Below are 26,400 nucleotides of genomic sequence, written 5' to 3'. Positions count from 1 at the left end.
GCAAAAAAGGTTGTTTTCCAAATTGTTTTCAATTTTTTTTTGCAAAAATATGCCTTGCGTGCAAAGTAACACCACTTTGAATTTAATAAAACTGTTTACATTGGTTTTAAATTCAAATAACACCTGGCAGCAAATGGCAAACAAACGATATCAGCGTCTAATCACCTGGGCACCAAAATGGCGAAATTGTAGAAACGTAATCAAAAGCAGGTGTCATGTTGTCTAACCTCAAAATGTTAAAGTATCAAAAACTTGATGTCGAAAACGATTAATGAATCGTTAAGGGATTTTATAGGTCCAAGGTCTGATCACGAATAAAAAAAATGAAGAAAAAGAAATTCTATAAAATGGCGAGTAACGTACTTGTCAGTTACAGTGTTTTGATTGTCAAAACTACTTCGAAAAGTTTTTGAACAAAACCATGGGATTGTTAAAACCTATTTTATGGGTTCTTCTTGTTGGGTTGATTGCCAATGTGGATGCCAAAAAATCAAGAAGTAAGCATAAGCTTTTATATCTGTATTGCTTATTAAAAGTATGTTAAAAAAATGGGTTTAATAGTATATATATAATTTGAAGACTGTTTAAGGTTTGTATTGTATAATAAATTAAATTTTTTATATAAAATATTAGTTATATATTTTATAAAGTATTTTGATATTTATTATTTTAATTTTTTAGGGTTATTAAGAAATCAGCTTCCATCACCTGATGATTGTGCAAGTAAGTGTTATTTCTAAATAAAATTAAATTTAACCCAAACTAATTACCAGCAATAACAATAAAAATAATTAAAATTTGTTAACATTTATACTATTTTTTTAATGTGTTTTATTTTATTAAAATTTGGTTTTTATTTTAAATTTTTACTTTTTTATTTTTTTTGAAAATATATATTTTTTTATGTTTTAGATGTTCAGAGTTTTGAGCATTTATACAAATATACTTACTCCTATGATGCGATTGCAACAACAAAAAACCTGAAGTTGGATCCAATACAATCCGGAATTCGAATAAAGTTAGACAAAAATATTTTAAACATTTTAAATATTCTTTTATATAAAGTGTGTTGTATTTTGTAAAAACTACTACTACTACAATATTTCTGTTTAAATATTTTTAAAGATTTTATTTTTACGCATTTTAAGCTTATTAATTTTACTTATATAAGTACATTAGTTGATAACCTGACCTACAAACGCCATTTTGATTTTCATAATGTGGTTGGACCTATTAACTAATACTTACCTGCAATAAAAGACACCTTCTCCTATTAATTGGACATGCATACATCTATATATTTCGTCCACAAAGTTCTATTATATATTTAGCAATTTTATAATATTATAACAATCTCAGATGCGACAAGTTGGTTATTTCGGTTCCCAACAACTGTGTGGCCGTCTTGAAGGTTTCAGAATGTTCAACATTTCAAGGCACGCAAAGTTCCGGTGGATCAATCGAGTACAATACTCCATCTGATGGATCAATTTTACTCAACAAATTGATGAAGAAAAATCCAACTTACTTTCAATTTAACCAAGGAGCTGTAAGTTTATTTTTGTCTGATAAAATTTTGCCTCTTTCATATTTATTTTTCAATGTATAAAATTGACAATTTATGTATCATAAAATTAAATTTAATTATTATAATATTCTAAATTTTTGATGTTAATTGACCTACCTAAAAATTTTATTTTTATAGCCTATATAATATTTAGAACAAATTTTTTTTTTTTTTTTTTATACCTTTAAACCTAACATAAACATAAACCATATAACAGTATTAGTTTTAAGAATTTGGGTTTGCCTCTTAAATTTAAGTAAATCTCTTATTTTTACAGATCGGTAAAGTGTTTATAGACCAAGCTGAACCTACAGATATTGCCAACATTAAAAGAGCAATGCTTTCTGCTCTCCAACTTCAATACAAACAAGGATCTAAACTTCTTCATTCTCCTATCAGCAAGCGTGTAAAGGTAATATTATGTTTAAAGACCTATTTGCAAAAATACAAAATTTACATTTATTTATACATATTTTAAATCAATAAAATTTAAAAATAGATAGTATAGATTACACAACAGTTATTACAAAACAGAATACATTTTATGGTGTCTAAATTTTAAAACTAAACTGTAAATAAAAATGTAAAAGTATGTGGGTACTTATGTATTTCAACGATTTTCTTATTTATGCTTTACATAGGTGCAGGAAGTTAGTATTTTTGGTGCCGGGGAAATAGATCAGTATGTAACATCGTATCGAGACAGCTACCCTCGTGAGATAAACACAGAAAGAAATATGACAAAGTTGCAGCTTCCTTGGAGCAGAGTGCATTCAAGTTATCTCCATACACCAAGTGATAAAGTTGCTGATGCTTTAGTTGCATTAGTAAGTAGATAGTGATTTAAATTATCTCTTATATTTATTTAAAAATTTTTTTGTTCAAAATAAAATATAAAAAAAAAACAAAAAAAACAGTGGTATATATTTAAAAAAAAAAATTTTTATTAACCTATAATCCAGAATAAATTTAAATACATAGCCTACCTATTTGTTAAAACTGTTTTTATACTTAAAAATATTTACAAAAATAATTTTTGTGATATCTTGATAATTGCTGTCATAAGTATATTAACATTAATTTTAAATATTTTAAATAGGGTGTTAAAGAAGTACAGTCTAAAATGGACGAAGCTACCCAGGCTTGTCGTTATATTCTGGAAAGGGGACGAAGAATCACTGAAGCTAGTTGCACAGAAACCAGGAATGTTATGTTTCCACGCAACACATTTTTGCAGGTACAACAAAAAATTTATTAAAAAAATTTAAAATAAAATAGTGAAAACTTGATTTTTGGTCCAATTTTCCTAACAGAATTATACCCATGAATATGTTCATTTAAAATAAAAATTACAATGTTTTTAGTGACAATTAATTTTTGTGTATTATATGACCTTTTTTTATATAGGCCTATATATTGATGTCAGTAGGTTGACTTTACAATATAAACATAGAGTATCATTAGTTACCCCGACCCAGTTTTGGGTTGCCAACAGGAGTTCATATCGTTAATAGCGCCTCACTCAAGGGCGCTACAGCATGAGAGCAGTAAGGATCAAACCCACGATCTCATGTAGTGTAGCAAGTTTTTTGACCATTACACCACGCTGCCAATACTTGTATTAAATATTTTTAAACTGCATTTAGCCTGTTTTTGGAGATGTGAGAAACAATAGATTGTCCACTGCTGAGGTTAAATTAAATGTTAAGTCTATTGGAATGGAAAAAATGGGTGAATCAGATGTTTTACGACCAAGTAAGGGATTTTTCACGTCATGTAATTTTACTCATTTTAAGATAATATATAGGTGCTTTGAATTCATAATTCTTTTAAAATTATTTTTAAATGTATAAAATTTTCTATAACTAAAGAATAATTTTTTTCTTTAGATGAAATGAAACAATTCCGTGTCGGTTTTAAGCCTGATTCTCTGATGTTCGAGGAGCAATGGCAAAAAGCAAACAGCGCAGAAATCATGGCATTTGATGTCATGACTGCTATAGGAAAACTTGTCACACAACAACCGGACCAACTTTCTCCAGTTTTGTTTATGAAAATTGCCCGTCATCTATCACAAGCCCCATTGGACGAAGTTAATCAAATTTGGACAACAATTTCGAGTCGATTTATTGGTCTTGATTTGGAAAAAGCAACGTATGTACAAATTACCCCATTTACATAGATTTTAAAAGATGTTTTATTTAAAAATCGGCTTCTATAACTTTTTTAATTGTGTGTTTTGTCTGTTAAAAGTAAAAGTATGTAAATTTGGTTTCTAAAATGTTTTTATTTTTTATTAATGACTCTAAAATCTTTTTTTTTATTCAAAAACTCTTTTTTTTGGGTTTTCAAGACAAAAACTTTGATTTTAGAACTTTGTGGGTGCAGTTACTTCATCAATGCACAAGTGCAAATTACCTTTGCTACTCACCGATCTGTGTACCAAACGTAGCTTGCCAGACTGGCCTAGCTAGTTTTATTTCAACAACTGGTATGCATACCTGGTCACAACAAGTTAAAACAGGAGTTCTTGAAGCACTTTCGAGCATTGAGGAACCAAACATCTTGATTGTAAGATCAACTCTGGTAGGTTATTCAGTTAAATTTATTTTTTAGGTTTTTTTTATTAAAACTTGTGATTAAGTGGTTTAAAAAAAGTCATACCAAAACAGCAGCTAAGTGGTAACATTGCCATTTTTAATGGTCAATGTTGTGTTACTTATACCAATAAATGATTCAAATGATTTAACTAAAAATATAGACTGCAATTACATTTACACAAAAAATTGTTTTCTTACGAAAAAAATATTATTTTTGTTATTTAAATTTATATTTATACTTTATAGGGTATCTGCCGTGCACAAACTGAATTAAGAACAGTCTTAGCTTTGGGAAAAGTACTAGCTAATCATATTGCAACGTGCGAAGAAGACAGTGAAGAATCGGTTGTGGTCGACGCCCTGCAGTTCATGAAAGAACAACTTAACACAGATTGCTCGATCCAGCAAGGAAAACCAGGTGCCTACAAAATAAAAATTCGATTTTTATTGTAATTTAATTTAATTTTTTTTAATAGCCTATAAAAAAAAATATTTTACTACTAATTTGAACTAGCAAATTTACTTTTCTATGTTAATTTTTGTATAGGTTTGATAACACTGTTTTATTTTAAGTTTCTGTCATTTTTTTGTGACGACACCATCACCAGTAAAACCTAAACTAAACAGCTATTGTTTCAATTCTGAAAACATTTCTATCTAATACCACTGATCTCTTTTATACAAATATTGAATAAAATATAAATACATAATTAATATATTTTTCATTAGAACATGAATCGATTATGGTTGCGGTTATGAATATGTTGTCAGTTATTCATGAGGAAACAACATCATTCACTGACACTGTTGTTGCATGTGCAACTAATACCCAAGTGCCGAAATCTGTTTCCCTTGCAGCGATCCGAAGTTTAAAGAATATGCCAATTTCAAATAACGCTCAGGTTAATTTATTGAAAAAAATAGTTTTGTAATATATTAAGTAAAAACTATTATAAACGACAGTTTATGTTAAAAAAGGATAATAATATTTTTTTCTATAAATTAAACTTAGTTAAAACTTTTGGCAAAACACGAAGATTTTTTGAGCCTTAGTTATTACTAACAAAGGGCACTCAATTTTTATTTATTATAGTTCATGTATATTATTATTATTTTGATGCATACAAATTAAATTTATCAAGGTAAGATATAAGAGTTCATCAATATTCAAAAAAAATCTTTTGAATATAAAAATTATTTATCCAGGTTCGAAGAAGAGTTTTAAGCATATTTTCTGACTCCAGCAGACCATCAGAGTTAAGGATTGCTTGTTATCTTCTGTTGATGACCAAGGAGCCATCCCAGTCTGAAATAAACACAATGGTCCAAGCAGGTTTGTTTATTTTATTCTTGGTAACCTGTCCTAAATCAAAAAAAATTATAAGTATTTTTAGCCCAAGTACAATGTAGTTTTTTTTAATTTATTTATTCTCTATGTGGAAAGGTCAACTTCACGACCTAATCATAGAGTAACATCAGTTACCCCGACCTATTGTCAAGTTGCTTTTGGCAGTTTGGGTTATTATAAATTAAAATTACCTAATTATTAAACTGCTGATTGTTTTTTGGCTTATCAGTAGGTTATACCATTTAAAGCGACCTACTTAATGGCATTACAACATAAAAGCAGTGGGCGGCGAACTCACGACCTCATGTAATGAAGCCAAGAGTTCTGACCACCACACCACAGTACTACATTTTTTTTTTTTTGTATATATCTTTATCCTCGATGTGGGAAAGTCGAATGCGCGACTTAAACATAGAGTAACATCAGTTACTCCGACCCAGTCTCGAGTTGGCTGTGGCAGTTTGGGATATTATAGAGACTATAATTGCCCGGTAATTATACTGCTGATTAAGTGCAGCAGGAGTTCATACCGTTTATAGCGCCTTACTCAAGGGCGCTACAGGCTGCCAGTCTTGTAATACCTTGACTAAGAGATGTGGGGGTGTTTAAAATTATTTACCCAACTAGTAGAAATTGTTAAACTTTACAATATGCTTATAACTTAGTTTAAAAAGTATTTTAAATATTAATTTTTTCTAACTTTCAGCTGCTGATTCTAGCCAACCTCGAAGCTTAAGATTTTTCATCAAAGAAAATATTAAATCACAAATTCAACTTCGACAAACAACTTACTGCAGACTTTCTGACACGTAAGATAAACGATAAAGTTTTTTCAAATAATTAATAAAACGTTTGTTGGTTTATATATAATAATATTTAAGAGTTACAAAACATCCACAAAAAATAATTTTACGTAAATAACTTTTTTAAATTATAAATAAACTGTTATTTAAAAAAGCTAAAAAAATAATAGTGGTTAAAAACTTGGCTTCACAACTTTTTCTAAATTGGTCCTTTTTTATTCAAGTCATGGTCAATGATAGTTACTGCTAAATGCAACCTGTTTCAGATATTTTTTACAGTTATGTTTAGGCTTTTAAATTGACTTGTCTGTGTTGAGGATAAATATATATATAAAATTGTATAATTTTAATTTTTTAATTTATTTTTGTTATAGAACAATGACAAGACTCACTGATGCACTTGGTCGATATCATCTTGACTTGGGTTTCAATTGGAGAGATTCAGCTATCAGAGAACAACCTTACGAGATGGAACGCAAGATTTTTGTGCCCTACTTAGAGCGTGAAGTTACTTGCCACTTTAAATCCAACTTGATTTTTTCTAAGAATAGTGCGATTCCAATATTAGTGAATGTATCAGTTGTTGCAGAGGTAATATAAAAAAATACCTAGATTTTATTTGCATTTTATAGGAGATGACATGGTGTAGTGGTTGAACACTTGACTTTGCAGTATGAGGTTATAGGTTTAATCCCCACTGCATACCACTTTTGAGTAAGGCGTTATAAATGATAATCAGCTAATTAAATATATTTTTAAAAATATTCTGAACTGCCTATGGTAATTTAAGACTAGTTTGGGGTAACAAATGTTATTATATTAAATATATAAATATTTTTAGCAATATCTTGTATATAAAACAACTAAAATATAATAATTTGTTTTAAAGTCATTATATCCTTATAACCTAGGCCTTAATAATTAAATATGTTTTTTTCTTTTTTAACAGATTATGAGCCAAAATGTAACAATCCTGGAGACGACTTTGGATGTTGGTGGCATTTTGTCCTCAGTTGAACCTCTTTTTGGAGCAAATGGAATCTTCCCAGATCGAGGACTGCAACAATTTCTTCAACTTCCTGCTGTTAGTTTTGTTGACTCTAAACGATGGTGGCCAGTTTCTGCATCTGAAGCTAATGTCTTAGAAAGCATACAAGATGAGGTTAGTTTTTGTATCTTATTTATTTTAATAAACGTTGGGTAAAGTAAGGATAGGTTGCTTCTATAACACTTGGGCTATATATATATTTTTTTTATATTTTATCTTTAATTTGGGAAGGTTGACGTCATGACCAAAACATAGAGTAACAATTGTTACCTCGACCCAGTCTTAAGTTTTGTTAGATTATAATTACTGAGGAGCGCTACAGTATGAGAGCAGTGGAGATCGAACCCACAACCTCATGTATTGTGGCAAGTGTTCTGACTACTACAACACACTTCCAGTTATTTACTTGCCTTTGTGGAGCTAATATTTTTGTCATTTGCTTTCAGGCATCGATGGCATACACAATTTTGAGCATGCAAAATAAGTCACCCATTCAAATAAAACTGTTTAACACAACAATTGATATACCAGCTATTCTTCGCAATGTTGATATTAGAAATATTAACATCATGGACTTAGTAAAGGTAATTCAAAATATAATAGGTTTTTAATTAGAATACTTTTTAGATGTTAAAATATTAACGAATATACTATAAAAACTTTAATAAATATACTTAACCAACAATAAAAATTTTGACCTCTTTAGAACTTTAATTTTTTACAAATCGTTGGCTGGTTTTAGTGCTAAACCAAATCAGTTATTGTAAATGAATGCTGATAATAAGGTTATGACATAACTGAAATGGTAATAAACGCAGGCCTTTTTGTTATCAATTTTTCCTATAAGTTTAAGAAAACTGTTATAAATACAAAAATAATTTCTGTATCTTATGCGAAACTTTTTTTGTTTTTAACAGATCTTTAGCACCCTTGAAGATGGTAGAACCATTAGCGACATTATGGATAGTCAGATTTTATTTGGGGCAACAGCTAAACCAACATCTACTGGAGCACCAAATATAATACAACACGAAATCTCATACTATCATGACATCAAAATGAATCTAGTTGCTCAAATGAAACAATTGTTTTTTACTGGCCAAGGACAAATCTCAGTGGCAATGAACCCGAAGTAAAAACTTATTTGTTCATAAACAACTAAAAAAAATTATCTGAAACTTTTTTAAACTTTTTCTTAAATAAATGGGTATCAACCATTTTTTTTAAATTTTTGTTATTCGTGTAAAAAAAAAATTTTTTTTAATTTTTAGTATTCGTGTTGCATCCAGAATATCGAGCCTGATCGAGTTACCACAAGGAGTCAAGTGTGGTGCCGGATACCAAGTTAGTGCAGGGCATGGTAGTAACTTTAATGCTTCCATGGTCGCCACGGCAACCAATGTTAAGTTTAACCTCTCGCCTCTTCCACGAAAAACTGAATTGTTTACAGCCAAGTATAAACTTTTTTTCACGAAACTTTTGTTTATAAAATATTTGTTTTTTTGTTGTTTTCACAAATCTTGATCAAAAAGAGCATTTTTTATAAATATAATTTTTTTTTTTTTTGTCTTAATTTTACATAATATAATAGGGTTGGTGTTATGACTGCACGCTCAGGAATCTTTGAAGTTGTTGAAAGTTTGCCAGCTTGTCAACCACAATGTCTTGTCGGAAATTGTCAATCGGGAGTCGGAATTTCATACAAGGTAATTTTTTTTTATTTTGTTTTTGAATCCTTTTTAAAGTTGTTACACATAAAAAGTTTATAATTTAAGTACTTAGTAAAAACTGGTGTCAATCAAAATGAAGTTTAAATAAATTTGTTATAGTTGGTTTTGTCAATTTATTTAAAAAAGTAATTATGTTTTTTTAGAGTTGTGTGGCTCCATTGGACGTCGGTTTGTTTATTGATAGCAATGCTGAAAATTATTTTGAAACAGAATTAAGTTGGGGAGCTATGCAATTAATGAAAGAGCGTGTTGCTTTGCCTTGTAATGGACTGGAGCTTAAGGTAACACGAAAATAAATGATTTTTTATTTAAAAAATTTTTTAAATATTTAAAAAAAATTTAAAATATTTTTATTGTGCTGTCGAAATCGAATTGTTGTTATTTAATTGCTTAGACCAACTTTTGAAAACTATTTGCTCAAAAATCTTTTTTTATCGACACACATTTTCGATTATCTCTTAGATAGCTTTTAACCTTCATGAAATGAAGGTTCTTTGATATCTAAAAAAACTTTTTACATTTTTGATTTTGGCGAATGTTCATTTGGTCAAATTGTTTTCGGTACCTTATTTGTATTTCTTATTTTAAAACGCTTTCAATTTTTTATTTTCTAGCTCAACAAAAAGCTCAGTCCTACAGCTGCAAACACTCCCATTTTTAGATGCTCACTCAAATACATTTCTACTTCGCAAGAATTAGTTGCAGACTGGCAACTAGCTCCGATGACCTCACAGCCTTGGACCTTGAGAGCTAATGCAATGACCAACAGAAATGCCGAACAACTTGTAGGATTTTTCGCCAGTTTAAATGTAACTAGACCTGATGGAAGTCTTGCCGCTAGAAACTATGTGAACATTGCCAAACTGAATCGACAACCAGAAGCCTGGGTTGAGGAAATTATGGAACTTTTTAGTCGCCACGTAAATAACAAAATATTAGAAACATTTTAAATTTTTTAAATGAACTTAAATTCTTTGGTAGTTTTTGCATGTAAAATAAAAACATTAATACAAAAATTTTATTTGTTTTAAAATTTGTTTTATAGAGTGAGGCTGAAGTTTCACCAAGGTATACGATTACATCAGAGATTAAGTTGCCACTAGTGGGAGATATATGTACAACTGGAATGCTTGAAATTCCGAGGTCACCTGGCTATAAAGCTCACTTAGTCGTAAGTTTTATTTACCAAGTTTGATTTTTTGCTAAAAATTAAATAATCAATAACACATTGCTGCTTTAAAAACATTAAAAAAACAACCTTTTTTGTATTTGTTTGGTTGTAAATAAAGTTCAACTAATGTTTATTTACAACAATTTTAATTCAACCAAGTTTTTGACAGCCTAAATTATTTTTTTAGATGAAACAAGGCGTATTGGCTGATGCATCAGCCAAGAAATTGCTTCAATTTAATGTAACATCTTTGCCGACAACGGATGATGACTATCAGGGCTACATAACTAAACTTATCGTCGAAAATTTGAGCGTCAACAGTCTTCCTTATAGTTCTGTCAAGTTTAACTTCTATTCTGCCAAAGATCAACAAACCAGTAAGGCAAGAAATTCCATTCACTATGAAGTCGTTCCTAGGAGCGGGCAACCTTTCTTTGTCAACTGGAACACTCAACATATGAAATTGCAAACCAGCAGCAACATTCCTTTTGTATTTAACTCGACTTTGACCTCTAATTCGGTTCAACTGCAAATGGATATTCACTGTGCCAATTATAGTCATATTTCGGCTGAAAATCACATTCACTTTCCCATCAAACCAATTTTATCGAGTCAAATGATGGATAAACGGGCTGTACGAATTGGAAAAGATATTGATTTGCAATCAAAGATGTTTGCATTGTACATGAAAGTGTATAGAGATATAAATGGTGATGTATTTTATGCTATCTCGACCAATGTTATTTCCAAAAAGCCTTATACTTGTATGAGTTCAGACACTACCACCTATGGTTTAATGCTAGCTCTTAGATCGAGCTTGTGCCCATACTGCTATGAGGCAATGCTTAATATACCTTATGTCATGGTGAATAGCCACTGGAAACAGAACGACGATCTTTTTGATCATAAATTGTCTGTCGATTTACATCAATCAGCCTTTACTTACTTTAATCTTCCTTCAATGTTTTACTCAAGTGCTGCAGATCGCTACAGATTGGGTTACATTGCGAAGTACACTAAGATTAATGACATGACAAAAGAATTTGAACTTGGATACAGTTTTGCCGATTCCTCGTTTAGAATTTTGGCCACAGAAACAAATATATTCAGGTCTGACGTTCCAAGACTTTTAAACATTCTTGTTTTTTGTGATTCCTGTTTACCAATGACTACTTTTAATACCAACCTAACCATAAGCTCCAATAATCAAGTGAATCCAATAATTGAGGTACCACCATCAACCGAAAACTCAGAAGTTATAGTTTCTTTGAATCACAGCTTTGTTAATGGTCCTGAATTTGATCTGGTTTGCAGAGTTTTCACTTCTATAGCTGATAACCAAATTATAGACCTACGAACTTCTCTCTCTGCCAAATATCCACGAAAAAGATTCACTTACTCTTACTTTGTAGCTCCGACTTACGATTATCTTATCTCTTTTAACACCACTCTTCAGAATGTTCCGACTTATGTAAGTGACCGTCGCCGCGACTACTCGGCTTCCATAGATTGCTATGTAGGAGATGTTTTGAGTCAATACCAGGGAACTATCAGTGTCGGACGAGATGACCCGATTTGTCCTACTAAAGAAGATTGTAATGCTGTAAAAGTAGATATCTCAAAGGTAAATGGATTGGTTTTGGTCGAAAATATATAAATTTTTAAAATTACAAATTGAAATACCCAAAATTTTTAAAATAAAAAAATAAAACAATCAATATAAATTTAACATTTTTTTTATTGTCTTTTTTATTTAGGTTTCAAGTTGTGGCCCATCATCAGCGAAATGTGTTCAACTCCAAATTAACCTAATTGGAACACCTGCAGTATTTTCAAACACAGTTTTAATTACCGGAAAAGATGATGTAACAACTCCAATCAATGTATTGGACTTGAGAATTTCTAGAGACTCAACATCTAAAAAAGCCTCACTTAATATTGATTTGTCTGAAGACCAACTTTTAATACCACGTTTTGTGCAAGCTAACTATACCGATGAATCTGGAATTGTCAGTGCGAACTTTGCTTTAAAAGGAGCTGAATTGGATTGGAGATACACGCACGCAACTCAGGAAGGAATTTTAAGAGTTAGTACAAATTTAGATATTTTATCACTTGATTGCTCTGCAAGCCTTAGCATGCGTGATAACATTGCCCTTAACATTCCTACATGTACCATCACTCAACCTTCTCTACCTAACGGCAAAGTGATTGCTCAAAGCAGTTGGAACTGGAGATCAGTTATGGATAATGACTTAAGTTTGTTGCTAAGGACGGATGTTGCCACTCTTGTTGATATGAAGTACAGAAGAAACAACAACGCTTACACTTTAAGATATGACTGTGGTGTAGTTGAGGATCCGTCTTCCCCTTGCAGTTTCCATGTTGATGTAAACTACCCAAGGGTTCAAGTCAAGTCCCATGTAAACTCTCCTATGTTTACACATACTGCTGTTGCAGACCTAAGTTATACATCATTGTTAGGTAGCAGTTTTTCAACAAACAATACTGCTGTATACTTTGGCAATCCCTTAGTTTTTGCAACCAATTTTGCATACCCACAAATTGGTGAGCTTTCCTGGGATTTGAATGCAAACGCTCCTCGGGTATTTACAAAGGCCATTCACATTAGAAATAGTCAATTTAAATCTATTCTCATGCAGTCACTTCGTCCTGTTTACATTCCAATTTATGCTGATTACTCGGAGTGGTTGTTCCGTTACACTTTATTGAACGAAGGCCAACATGATTTTGTTTGGAATTTAAGTATTGGTCATGATACTGCTCTTGCATCAGCTTTCTATTTGGGCCCCAACAGTCCGGATGCCTCAGTGTATGAGAGTAGTGTACCATCAACAGCTCAGATATTTCACACACTGTTTAATTTAACAAGGTGTAGCTCAAATGTGCTTTTCCATATGAAGAACATTCGCTCTGGGAGATTCGCTACAGACCTGTTAAAATCTGAAATGAATGTTAATATCAATGTTTGGCCCTTTGTCAGCGACGTAAGTTTGTCTCGCTACCTTGGAGGTCTTATTCCAACCTTTGTAACTTGCCCAATGTGTCTTGGTGAAATTTCTGTAAGTTACGAGTATGACAACCTTGATACCAGGTCGACAAGCCTTGTTGCCAATGCAATTCATGCCCAAACCCGACAGATTGCAGTGCAATACACCATCACCATTGATCCCACAACAGATGAAACATCAGTTTTGTGCCAAACTGAACTATCTTGGCTGCACGCGATTGCAGATGTTACACCAAAAATAACTAACAAGTTGAATTATGTGACAAGACCATCTGGAAGTTATATGATCAAGGAACGGTTGACTACTCAAGGTATGCCTCGAAACCGACTTGAAATTTCTGAAGACATTACAATTGATGCATCGGAGATTAGCCATAATTTGAAAGTAATTAGAAATGATGCTTCATTTGAAAATGTTTTAATGTGGAATGCTGAAACAAAGAAAGTTATGTTACGGTAAGTCTTATATATTGTTAAGTTGGACATAAGTTATAGTTTTTAAACTAGTTTTCTTCAGTTATACATTCAAGTCAATTGGCTATCCTATGGTCACAACTTGTAACTAATATATAACCACAATAATTTACATGTCAACACATAAATGTCTATCATAAATATAAGTTATATTATTTACTAAACTCAATTGAATTTACTAAACAAAATTGAATACATAATTTTATTCAGATTTCCTGATAGAACAAATCCCACTGTTGCAATTGATGTTACAGTACAAGGGGAAGACTTTGATATTGGAAACTGCACAGTTTTGTTGCCATTTAGCCACTCAAGAATTACAATTGAACGTGCTCATTTCAGCATCCTTCGGAACACCTTGAATCAAATTTCAGGAGTGAGAATGACAAATCTTAAACTGACAGCTATGAATACAATCACTATGGAACCCACTTTAATTATCGGAAAAGGTCAGGTCATGCTAGGAGGCACATGCAATCTTAACATTCGAGATACAGAGAACAGATATATTCGATTGGTTATGAGTTTGGAACCAGGTGCACCATCTACAGCAAACTCTGATATTATGCTGAATCTTCAAATGATAAGACTCACTGTTAAATCATTGGGTACTTTCTCTCCGAGGTCGGTTGTAAACAACTTTAACATATCACTCGAATTACCGCATTCAATTTCAAGAAAAATGATGCCGGTTTGCAGTCTTAATAACGAAATGACGGTAACCATCGATGACAGAGAGATGTATAATGGCCGGTGGGTTATTGACTCTGATATCCAGTTTCCGTGGATGTATTCTACCCCGATGAAGTATTCCCATTTGATTTCTGTGCAACCTACAACTGATCGGACTGGTCGATCTATCACTGCTATCATAAATTGGCAACGCCAGCAAGTAGTATCATTGTTGAGTAAAATTTCCAACGAGTGTGCAATTCAAATTCCAGTGATGTCTGGCATGACTGCTTGTGTTCCAAGATCGATCACAGCCAATGGTAAAGTTGACCTGCCAATGTGGTCTTCTAATATTGATATGACTGTGAATGACAACAGAGTTTTTAGCAACTTCACAGTTGCTCTTATGATGTGGAATTCCCCAACTGCTCGAAGAACAACCATTTGGGAATTCAAAGAATTGGTTGACTTACAGCGAACAACTGCACAGTCCATGTTCATGGGACAATGGACAGACGAGATTTACACTCGATGGCCAATGGAAGGAGCTTGCAAAAGTAACTTGACCTTTGCTCCAGCTGGAACAGACAGAACCATCATTTACTCTTGGTCAATGGGTAACATGGATCCAATTCGAATTCAAGTAGCTCCCCAAAGCGGAAATCCTTCTGTTCGTAGTATAACAGTACAAGCTCTTAGGCGTGATATCTTAACCTCGACTTTAGAAACGTCTAGTTGTTTAGACATGCCTGACATATTATCTTGGCTTTGCATTCCATCTCATTTTGCAATGCGCCAAATCAATGCTGACATACCAACTGTAGGTTTATTGAGAATTGTTCCTTTGATGAGAATTGTATTGCCTGATACATCGGCTTTGGACATCACTTTGAGAGATTCTACATTCGATTGTACAATTACAATGGAGACAGCACATATAAGTTTGACTTCAAATGCAGTGTTAAATAGCCCGGCCCTAACTCAACCTTTAAATGTGCGAAGTACCATGCGCTTAGGTCCAAATGAATGGTTTTGTTCGACGACATCTAACATGTGGAATGGGAACTTCATGGTAACCATTAATCCAACAACCACCTCTGTGACCTGTGCAGCTAACATCGATGCACCATGGTAGAAAAATTTTTCTTTTTCTGTGAATTTAAGTGTCATAAAGTAACATAAATTTTATTAATTTTTTAATTATTTTAAACCATTAATTTTTTTTTTTTTTTTTGCATTGTATTTTTATTTTGTGTACTGGTAAAATTTCTATTCCAAAATAAAACTGGAAATGAATAGAAAAAAAGTATTTAGGAATAATAACAAAAATATTTTAACTGTTTTTTAGGTTATTAGCAAATATTACTTACATGTCTCCTCGGATTCTCAGGGTCACTGAATGTGCAGTTATGCTTAAAACCAAGGGAAAACTTGCCACATTTATTCCAATCAACATAAACCTAGACTACAGAAACAACCCGGAAACTTCAGACTGGAATATTAATTTCAGGTCTTGTGTGTTCCCATTCCTTATGGGAACCACAAACAACGTTTCATTGAGTATTGATAACCTGATGCGGGATATGTATTTCCATTGGGACACAACCAGCGAAACGTAATAAAATTTTTTTTGCAACTTAAATTGGGTATTTTTTTAATTATCATGTTTCGGAATTAATTTTAGTCCGAACAAAATTAAAACAAAAATTTTTTTTTAAGGTTTGACTTGCTTAATCAGCTGATCGATTTGCGCCTTCAAAAAACCCGAGACTGGAACCTTCTTGCTGGTGTAAGCAACATTTTCTTCTGGGCAAAAATGTCATCGCTCATTACCAGAAACCAAATAATTACTCGTGAATTGATGTTTGGCTTACCAAGTCAAAGTTCTGGCATTCAGTTTTCAACTTCTGATTCTGGAAATGTAAACGAGAGGTTTATTATCAAATGGTCGGATGACAAAAATCAAAATTATTTGTGCCGAGTTTCAACTTTGGATAGCACATATAGCACTCTTGTGTTCAATTGTTTCAGAATTCAGGTCAGTTATTTTAAAAATTGGTTCTGATCCAAAAAAATTATACCAAAATATTTAACAAAAAAACAAAAAAAATTATATTATTGTATATATATACTAAAATAACTTAAAACAAAATTTAAAACAAAAAAAATTTAAACATATTGTTTTAAATTTTAAAAGATGACTTTTATATCGGAAAAATATTTGAAGTCGAGCAAACCATAAATATTTGTTTATTAACAGGAACGTACAGCTCATACTTTTATTCGTGAACTTCCAATTGCCAATTTCCGTATTGACACAAGGTTTTTGCTTGGATTCCAAGCTCCACCTAGTTATTGGATTAATCTTTTGACAAACTTGAGAACTTTTAATTTCTACAACTTGTTTGATGAAACTTGGGTCAAAGAGCAATGTGTTGCGGTAGGTGTATTTGAATTGATAAAGTGATTAATACACTAGCTAACTTTGACAATACTTGGCAGCATGGTGTAATGGTAAGAACACTTGCTACACCACACGAGGTCGTGGGTTCAATCTCCACTGCTCTCATGCGGGCTTGAGTGGGGCTCCATAAATGGTAAATACTCCTGCGAAGCCAATACTTAATCAGCAGTTTAATTATCTAACAACTAGATTCTGTAATATCCCAAACTGCCAAAGGAAACTTAAGACTGGGATAGGGCGATGGTTGTTACTCTTTGTTCAGGTCCTAAAGTCAACTATCGCACTTCGAGGATAAATATATATCAATAAAAATTAATTAAAAAAAAAAAACTTTTAAAATTAAAACTTTGGAATTGTGTTGGTTTTACATCAGGTTTTCTTAGTAAAAATGTGTTATTTTAAATAGAAATTTCATGTAACTGAGCCAGCACTGTGCCTCACTTTATCTCAATACTGGAAACGCGAAGTTACAAAATTTGTTGAAAATCCTATCTGGAATCTTGACTCAAGTTAGCAATGCCTAAAAAATTAATTAGGAGTAATATATATAAATTTAAACATACTGCTTTTTTTTCATATGTATACATTTAAAGCACTTACAAATTATAAATTTTATGTTAATTTTGCGTTAATTTAATTTCAGTGATGTGTTTCATTGATCGATTAAGAATGTATACCCCCGTTCGAAACTTCTACAACCATGTGTTCTACTCTAACCCTTATATACAACATGCAGTAATGTACAACACTATGTTACAAGACACTGTGATGTCATGGACAAGTGGAATGCTTACTTGTGGTGTGGTGAACACAACCGACCAGATTGCTCTGCAATGTAATGTGACATGCGCCAGGTGAGAATTAAGAAAAAAAATTGATTTATTGAAAAATTTATTCTGATAAAATGGTTAAAAAAGGTTCTTACTAATTACCACACAGGATCACATATGATCACACAGGACCACACAGAAAGTAACTATTTACCACACAATACCACACAGAATACGTTTACTGTTTTTAATTTGGGAATACTGTCATTTAATTAAAAAAAGCAAATGCCAACACTTGGACACTTTTTATTAGCTCCAGACCTAACCCCTTTTTTGGGAAATGCCCTTGGTTACCCCAAAGACAAAAAAAAATAGTCTCTATGATTTTGTATTTTATTATTTTGTTCTGTGTGGTAAATGTATTGTCTGTATGGTTTGTGTGGCCCTGTGCAGTCTTGTGTGGTCCTGTGTGGTAGTTAGTAAGACTGGGTAAAAAACTAAATAAACCATGGTTTGTACAAAATATCCATTATAGTTTTACAATTTACGAATTTGTTACAAATGTTTAGTTGTGGACCAATGACTGTCAATGTTGGCTTGGTGATGACATCAGATGCAGAAGGAAACCCAATAGCTAATCTAACAACCACCACACCATTTATGAGTTCTCACTTTATGTTTTATTATGGGTAAGAGGGTATTAGAAGATCTTAATGAAATCTATATTTGTTTAATTTAAAAAAATTATAAGATCATGTTTTAAATTTGTTCGTTGTTAATGTATTATAACATTTTTTATAAATAGTTTTTTAAAATTATTACTTTTTTAGAAAAGTGACGTTTTTAAATATTTTAACAAGCCTTTTTTTTTTATTTTTTTAGTTTTCCTGTCAGGCCAGTCACTTTTGCAATGAGAACAAACAACAATGAAGTCTCAGCCAACATTAACTGGGATTATCCGGCTGAAACCGGTTTTAACAGCCTAACTGCAACCTGGAGCCTTATGGACAAAGGAATTCAATGTACATGTCCAAAAGACACGACAGTTTTTCTGGGAATGAGTTGTACTTGTCATTCTACAACGGTTAGTTTAATTTTAATAATTAGAATATCTAATTTTATTGTGAAGTTTATGTGCTTAAATTTTTATTTTTTTTATATCTTTATCCTTGATATGGGAAGGTCGAATGCGCGACCTAAACATAGATGAACATCAGTTGGTCAGACCCAGTCTCAATTTGCCTAAACAGTTTGGAATATTATAGATTGTAATTGCCCGATAATTATGCTGCTGATTAAGTGCTGGCTTAGCAGGAGTCCATACTGTTTATAACGCCTTACTTAGGGGCGCTACAGCGTGAGAGCAGTGGGGATTGAACCCACAACGTCATGTGGTGTAGCAAGTGTTCTTAACCACTACACCACGCTGCCGGTTAATTAAAATATACCATTTTGTTAAAAGGGACCAAAGACTTTACAGGAAATTCCTTTATCTGATGTTATGGAAAATTTGGTTTCACTTTTGACTTCCCAAACTATTCAAACTTACTCAACTAAGGATCAAATAAACAAGGTAGTTAGTTAAAACAAAAAATTATATATTTAATATATTTCTAAAACATAATAAATTAAACATTTTTTTGTAGTATTTTACCAACGGACCATTAAAAAGTTATTTGTTATCATGGAGCCAAGATCTTTTTACATATTTTGAATCTATATTACATCGTTATACCAGAAAAACACCAGGTAATGTAACCTTGAGTATATTATTTAAATAAAATTATTTCAATATATGTAAGAGTATGATCGTGTATTTAAAAAAAAAATTTTACTTAATATAACAAAGTTTTTTTTTAAATTAAGCGGTCAGTGGTATTCATATTCCAATTTGGAGATGGAGTTGTGATCAAGGAGCTTTAAGTTTGTTTGCGGATGTTGATATTTCATCGCTCGGACTTATAATTGATTTTACATCAAACATGTAAATTTTAAATTAATAAATTAAAATATATAACAAAAATAATTGTAAAATTTAAAACATATAACATCACAAATATTTTTTTTGTAAGCCAAAGTATAAAAATATCTAGAAAATTATTTTTATAAAATTATATTTTTTATTTATTAAATATATTTTTTTTAGGTATCCTGATCTAAACCAAGAGATGCGAATGGATGTTAAGAACACAGAAGCTGGAGTTTTTGGGCATACAATGCTAAAAAATAACTTTTTCTGGATGACGTCAGACTATGAAACCAAGTAAAATCCCCCAAAAAATATTTTTTTGTAAAACTCTAAAAAAAGAGAAAAAAAATTTTAAAACTAACAATTACCATTGCCTTATCAATTAAATTTTTTACTACGTATTTTGTGTGTTTTGCAAAATATTGTAAGCCAACACCTATACCAGTTTATTAACTATTTGTTTATTGAATTTCACAGCAACCTTGCTTTTATTGGTTCATCGTTTGGTCTTCCTGATAGCCATAATTGTGTAAATATGACAAGGACCCCTGAAGGATTAAGAGTTCAGTTTATGGATGTTGAGGGCTCTGCTTACATTTGTATGCTAACTTCTGCCTCAACTTCAACAACTCGAGTCAAATGTGATGTCACGGTAAAACTTTATTTTAAATTAATTTTCTACTCATAATAAATTAGTAATTGACCCCATGTTACCCTTTGTCACTTCAATTTAAACAAATAGCAGATTGGAACACAACATCATGAAATCATTACTATCTTGAATCTGTCTTGAAATTTAAAAAAACTTCTTTAAAAAAATTAAAAAATTAAAAGTTAAATAAAAACTTTAGACACATGGTTCCACAACAACTACACCAGTATCAGATACCATTTTTCGAAATTGGTGGATGAATCCACAGGAAACAATGATGAGGATCCCCATGAGCATCTTAGAAACATATGCACTGGCCATCAATCCCCCTCTATTTAAAAAACATCTCAGAAAGGTAATCATTTTTATATATTTTCTTTTTGTAATTTTAAATAAAAAGAATTTTAGTTGCATTGGATTGTATTATTTCACAAAACCAGTAAAAGCTATCTAATAAATTGAAAAAAAAATATTTGCATAAGTTAAAATTGGATAATAATTTCAAACACTTAGTGAAGTAGAAACATTTTAAAGTAAATACTTGGTCTAAACTTGTAAAAAAACTATTTTTTAGACTTTGGATGTTACGAATATGCATTCTCTCGATGTTGTTTGTGATTTTATGAGCGAAAAATGTCTTGAAATGGTAAACCACTTTCACAAGAATTACTTGAGCAACAAAATTGACTTGATTACAGATTACCTCCAACTCAATATAGGTAAGTAAAATTTGAGACAGTTTTTTTGACTTTATTAACTCCAGAAAAACTTATTTTAATTTAAACCTAACAAAAAAGTGAAGTATATAAATTTTAAAATATAAGCATATATATATAGTTATGTGTATAATAAATGTAAAATCAAAAAAAGAAAAATTTAATAAGAACAATATACTATTTCTAACATTATATTGTTTTGGTCGACAGTTAACGCGGAAATTGTAAAGAAAATATTTTCTCTGCCCGAGCTGGTTGAATATTTGATCGGCGAATCTTCGTTAAATGACATTCTACGAAGAAATGCTGAGGACGTTGTTGAAACTGTTCTGGATTACTGTCGCCGAATTTACAACCAATTTAATGAGGTATGCTTTAAGAACATTCATGATATTTTTTTTATCCTCAACATACCAAAAAACCTAAACCAAAAAATTTTTTGTTACCCTTACCTTGTTTTTAGTCATTTTTTGTCAGTTTTAGATATTTTTAAAGTTAACATTTTGCTCAAAAATATTACTTTAAAGCAATGGAAATCCAACTGGGTATAATAAAACCAAGTGTTATAACCACTACTCTATATATTTTATTACTAAAACAATAAACCGGCTGCGTGGTGTAGTGGTAAGAACACTTGCTACAACACACATAAGGTCGTGGGTTTAATCCCCATTGCTCTCATGCTGTAACGCCCTTAAGTAAGGTGCTATAAATGGTATGAACCCCTGCTGAGCCTCAGCAGTATAATTATCAGGCAAATATAATTTATATTTTCCCAAACTGCCACAGGCAACTCGAGACTGGGTCGGAGTAACTGATGTTACTCTATGTTTAAGTCGCGCATTCGACTTTTGCACATCAAAGATAAAGATATATACAAAATTAATTTTAAATGCTATTTTATAGGGACATTTTATCATTTTTATATTAAGTTGTTAATTTTATATGGTTTAATAACACAAGTATGGTTTGATATTAGTTCAACCAAATATTGTTGTAATATTTAGATTTACCGAATCGTTAAACCAATGAACACATTACAATGGTCCTACCCATCTATTCCTTATGTTGAAGTCAACTTGAGAAATATTATCACCTGGTTGGCCAACTCTATTGAGGTATAAAATAAAATTAAATAACATTCGATGTGTAGTGCTAGTATGGAAAGATAACCCTTTTTGCAATAAATAAACACAAATTGTAAGAATAAAAAGTTTGGAGAATTTTTTAATAGCTTAAGTTTTTTTTAGAAATGTAATAATGTGTTGTTCATGTCAAGTGAACTGATCTGCAAACCCAACCTTATCACTCCTCAATTATATGTTGATGTAAATTATCAAGATGTTTTCTACTCTATCATTAACATCCTTAGACCCCAAGGTAGGATCACTAAAGATTTTTTCTATTACAGAATGCTAAAAAGCCGTTTTTATGCAAAGTTTTTAGGTTGGTCTTATTGTTTAGTTTTAAACTGTAAAAATATGTGTATGTGTTTGTTGTAGCATTAACATTAGACCTTGGGACTGCTTACTTTGCTTAAATAGGAGGTATTTATTAACTACACTTACTTCTGTTGGGCTAAAAACCACCAGAAGGTCAATTACCTGGCAATAAATATAATGTAATATTAAAAACTGGCAAAGGCAGTAGATTTAACAATTGTTAACCTAGGTTTATGCTGTAAAGTCAGCCTTTCCACTTCAAGGATAAAAAATGTAGTAATATTTGCTTAAAACAAAAAATCTACAGCACTTTTTACTCAAAACATTATTAATTTACACATAATAGACTTTCCTTCTATTAATAATTGTTGTATTTTAATATTTCTTTTTTAGAAAATGTATCTCGGGCTTATGAAATCAGCCCTTTACATCACAACCAGATTATTAATTTCCAACAAGATTATTATGAATTCCCTGTGTTCAAATCTGATGACTGCATACGCTTGGCGGCAATGGATGTTGTGGACAATCAGTTTGCATTTTTAGTAAAACCTAAGGCAGGAATTGTAGGTAGGCACAACAAAAAATGGAATATTTTTTATTTTATTTCTTTCAATATTTTGGAAGTAACTTTTTAATATTTTGTAGTTAGATTTTTTCTTTTTTTACAGCGTTGCCAAGAGAAAGAGTTGCTGTCGAATTTAACTTAAACAGAAATGTTTATCTTCTAACTTCCGATGGCTCGCGTAACGCAATTGAGCTCCCTTATTTCTCTGATGTATTAGACATTCAAGTTAGCCGGAAGCAAATCCATTGCAGAACCTCGGGTGTAGTTGTTAGCTTAACTTACAGTGAACAAGAGCCAGCCAGTTTTATGCAAGAAATAAGGGTATGTCAAACTTTGGTATTTTTTTATTATTTTACGTGCTTAAAATTGCTAAGTAATATTAAATTTTTTTTTTTAAAACTGCCCTTTTTTAGGTTCAACGGCCTTACAGTCAGTTTGTAGCAGGAGGTATGGGCTCTTACTCAAGCTTATTTACTTTGCCTTCGCGCATGATTCCTGATGGATCTCAGGCAACCGACCTTCCACAGTTTGCGAATTCCTACGAAATTTCAAGATTGCCACAGTGTATCATTGCTCTTAAGGTACCAAATAAAAGATGGTTGTTACAAGATAAAAATGTTTGCAATTTTGTGCATGTTGATTTAAATAGCTTTTGAAGCATGTCAACATCCTGGTGTGCTTCTAACATTTTTTTAATGTTGGCTTGTTATGGTAGGTAATGTACATATAATGGAGCTTGGTAGACATATATATAAATATGTATGTATGAATGTCAATTTATAGGTCTACGAACTAAAAAAAATGTGCAGTTTGTGGTTCACGGTAAAATATTGAAGGCAATGTTAGTTTAGTTATGGGTTATATCCATATTACAATCATTAAAATGCTGACCATAGGGCAGGCTTAAAGAAGTTTCTATGATCCCATTATTTTATTAAATGTAGCACACATGTGAAACTAACTGTTGACCTTGGCTTTTTAACATTTTTTTAGGACATTCCTGACCACAGCTCTACCCCAAAATATTGTGAACAAATTTTCTCAACTGCGCCGATGAGAAAAGTAGCAGAAAGATATCCAGACTTGACAAACTCATACAAGAGAGCTTGTTCAGAAGCTTGTACAAGACAAGAGGAGACTTGTTGGTTCACGAGGACTTTTGCGGCACAATTAAGGTCTATGGGTTACCCAATGAACATTACCAGCAACTGTTGTAAGTGACAAATTTCTTTTTTTTTACACATTTTTTTTTACAATTTTTTTTTTACAAGCGACATTCTGGTGTGCTTCTAACATGTTATCATTTTATATATTTAGTACTTTGTAATCATGAATACACACCAGTGGTTTCGAATGAGATTTACATATTGATGTCTTTAAGTAAAGAAATGCAAGATATTTATCCAGTTAAACTTCTGAACAAAATGATCTTCAAGGCCCTTAAGAGTATAAACGAAAATGTGAGTTACAGTTTTTAACAAAAATTTAATTCCTCAAAATATTAATATAAAAGATTTTAAAGTAGCCTCTTAATCTTAAAACTTTTTAAATTCAAAATTTTTGTTCTTTATTTTTTTATGTAATAAAAATTAAAAAAAGGGTATTGAACAAAAAAAAAAAAGCATTTAACAATTAGCGAAAATTATTTGAACAATTTTTTTTTCTCCAGGTACATCAAGAAACTAAAATTGGAATTGTAACTTATGGTGGCAAGGGATCTTTGTACAAACCGATGATGACAACCATAGACAGCCGTACATTAAGTAGCGACATTGATCAGCTTAAGAGCAAGGTTAAGTTAATGGAGTTCAACGGCCCTTACTACACCAAATCTTCAACCTATTTTGCTTTGAATTATATGCACACACAAATGATTAAGGCCCCGAGATCGATGTCAAAGAGCTTGGTCTTGTTTACACCTGAACCGGAAGAGCTTGTAAGTATTTTATATGATATTTATTAATCCTCTTCATATAGGGGCCTTTACAATTTAGGGAGTGTGACCTTTGTTATCTTGACCTGGTCTCAACTGGCCTTAATCGATTTTTGAGATTGCTAAACTGGTAAACTGCCTAATATCTTTATCCTCGATGTGGGAAAGTTGAATGCGCGACTTAAACATAGAGTAACATAAGTTACTCTGACCCAGTCTCAAGTTGCCTGTGTTTGGGATATTATAGATTATAATTGCCCGATAATTATACTGCTGATTAAGTGTTGGCTCAGCAGGATTTCATACCGTTTATTAAGTGTTGGCTCAGCAGGAGTTCATACCGTTTATAGCGCCTTACTCAAGGACGCTACAGCATGAGATCACTGGGGATTGAACCCACGACCTCATGTGTGGTGTAGCAAGTGTTCTTACCACTACACCATGCTACCGGTCACTACACCATGCTGTCGGTTTCATGCCACTTCCAACAGCCTGACTATAAGAAAAGAACTTTATTGAAATAAGGGTATTTAAATTTAAGAGTTGTGATTCGTTGGATTTTCATGTTGTCAAATCACTGAACGAGGAGTTAACTTCTGTGTTGCTTTGGTCTCCAGTGGTAAGGGAAAATGACAACAACATTATTCTGCGTACACAAGGTAATTTCCTTAATATTTTTCCGTAAAAAAAGGCCAATACTAGTTAGTGCCTGGTTTTTATATGCTGTTTTATAATAAATATCTAAAAATAAATCGAAATAATCTTTTACATAAAATAATTTTTAGATGTTTGCAAGACAAAATATGGAGGTCCTTCCCGAGTTGCTGATCTTTTATCTGAGCATGTAGCCAGCAAGTCCAGCTCCAACGTGCGATGTCATTGTTACATCACAAACAACTACACTGGTGCCGTGAAAAGCAAATGTGTTAGACGATAAACTGGCTCCGACCGAAAGAAATATTACCCTGATGACGGAAACATTTGTTTTTTTATTTTTTTAGTAATTTATTGCTTAAAAATTATTTATGATCCCTTGTGCTCCCTTCTCGCAGTCTATAGCATTTTTTAATTTGTTTAGTTGTAATTTCTTGCTTTAATAAATCTCCCCTGGATAGCATTAGGTTTGTGGAATATTTTTACTTTTGTTTCACACTAAAAGTCTTAAGAATCAGTTAGTATCAAAAGCTAATTAAAAGAGAAAAACAACTGGCTTGGCAAATGTTAAAAACCATTTAACATAAATGGTTTGTAGTTAACTGTTTAAAAAATATGCTTTTGCATTAAATTTCTGTTTTGAGTTCGGTATAAAAAGACTAAAGGATATATAAGTCTTTTTCTACAAGTTGCGGAGCTAAATTTAGTTTTAAAAAACCCAGGCGCCAGACAATTAACATTTATAGAACCCAGCTCTGGGGTAAGTGCCTTTGCTAAAAGTCAAGTAA

At 31.8% G+C, this 26,400-nt stretch overlaps 1 protein-coding gene across 1 annotated transcript; it reads left to right on the top strand.

Annotated features, from left to right (window-relative positions):
- The first annotated feature begins 369 nt into the window (after positions 1-369).
- Positions 370-26,060, top strand: LOC145745485 (uncharacterized). Its single transcript, XM_082563574.1, has 51 exons — positions 370-497; positions 682-723; positions 913-1,018; positions 1,360-1,549; positions 1,845-1,979; positions 2,209-2,394; positions 2,667-2,804; positions 3,214-3,322; positions 3,457-3,721; positions 3,940-4,153; positions 4,414-4,585; positions 4,897-5,069; positions 5,374-5,500; positions 6,222-6,324; positions 6,693-6,909; positions 7,268-7,480; positions 7,813-7,950; positions 8,284-8,498; positions 8,638-8,820; positions 8,958-9,072; positions 9,240-9,377; positions 9,711-10,016; positions 10,142-10,267; positions 10,455-11,891; positions 12,025-13,754; positions 13,983-15,575; positions 15,793-16,059; positions 16,164-16,482; positions 16,705-16,884; positions 17,315-17,417; positions 17,552-17,762; positions 18,248-18,367; positions 18,561-18,762; positions 19,141-19,251; positions 19,325-19,427; positions 19,545-19,662; positions 19,825-19,941; positions 20,125-20,299; positions 20,499-20,654; positions 20,874-21,018; positions 21,226-21,383; positions 22,023-22,133; positions 22,266-22,395; positions 22,851-23,027; positions 23,129-23,346; positions 23,439-23,606; positions 24,019-24,238; positions 24,343-24,485; positions 24,695-24,961; positions 25,500-25,617; positions 25,744-26,060. Exons 1-51 carry the CDS (start codon positions 422-424, stop codon positions 25,893-25,895), a joined length of 12,636 nt encoding a protein of 4,211 aa, XP_082419700.1. The 5' UTR covers positions 370-421; the 3' UTR covers positions 25,896-26,060.
- The last annotated feature ends 340 nt before the right edge of the window (positions 26,061-26,400 follow it).

The sequence above is a fragment of the Corella eumyota genome, chromosome 3 (genome assembly GCF_963082875.1).
Source record: "Corella eumyota chromosome 3, kaCorEumy4.1, whole genome shotgun sequence".
In the NCBI taxonomy this organism is placed as follows: Eukaryota; Metazoa; Chordata; class Ascidiacea; order Phlebobranchia; family Corellidae; genus Corella; species Corella eumyota.
The sequence above is the reverse complement of the archived record's forward strand: the minus strand, read 5'-3'. Positions and strand labels throughout refer to the sequence as shown.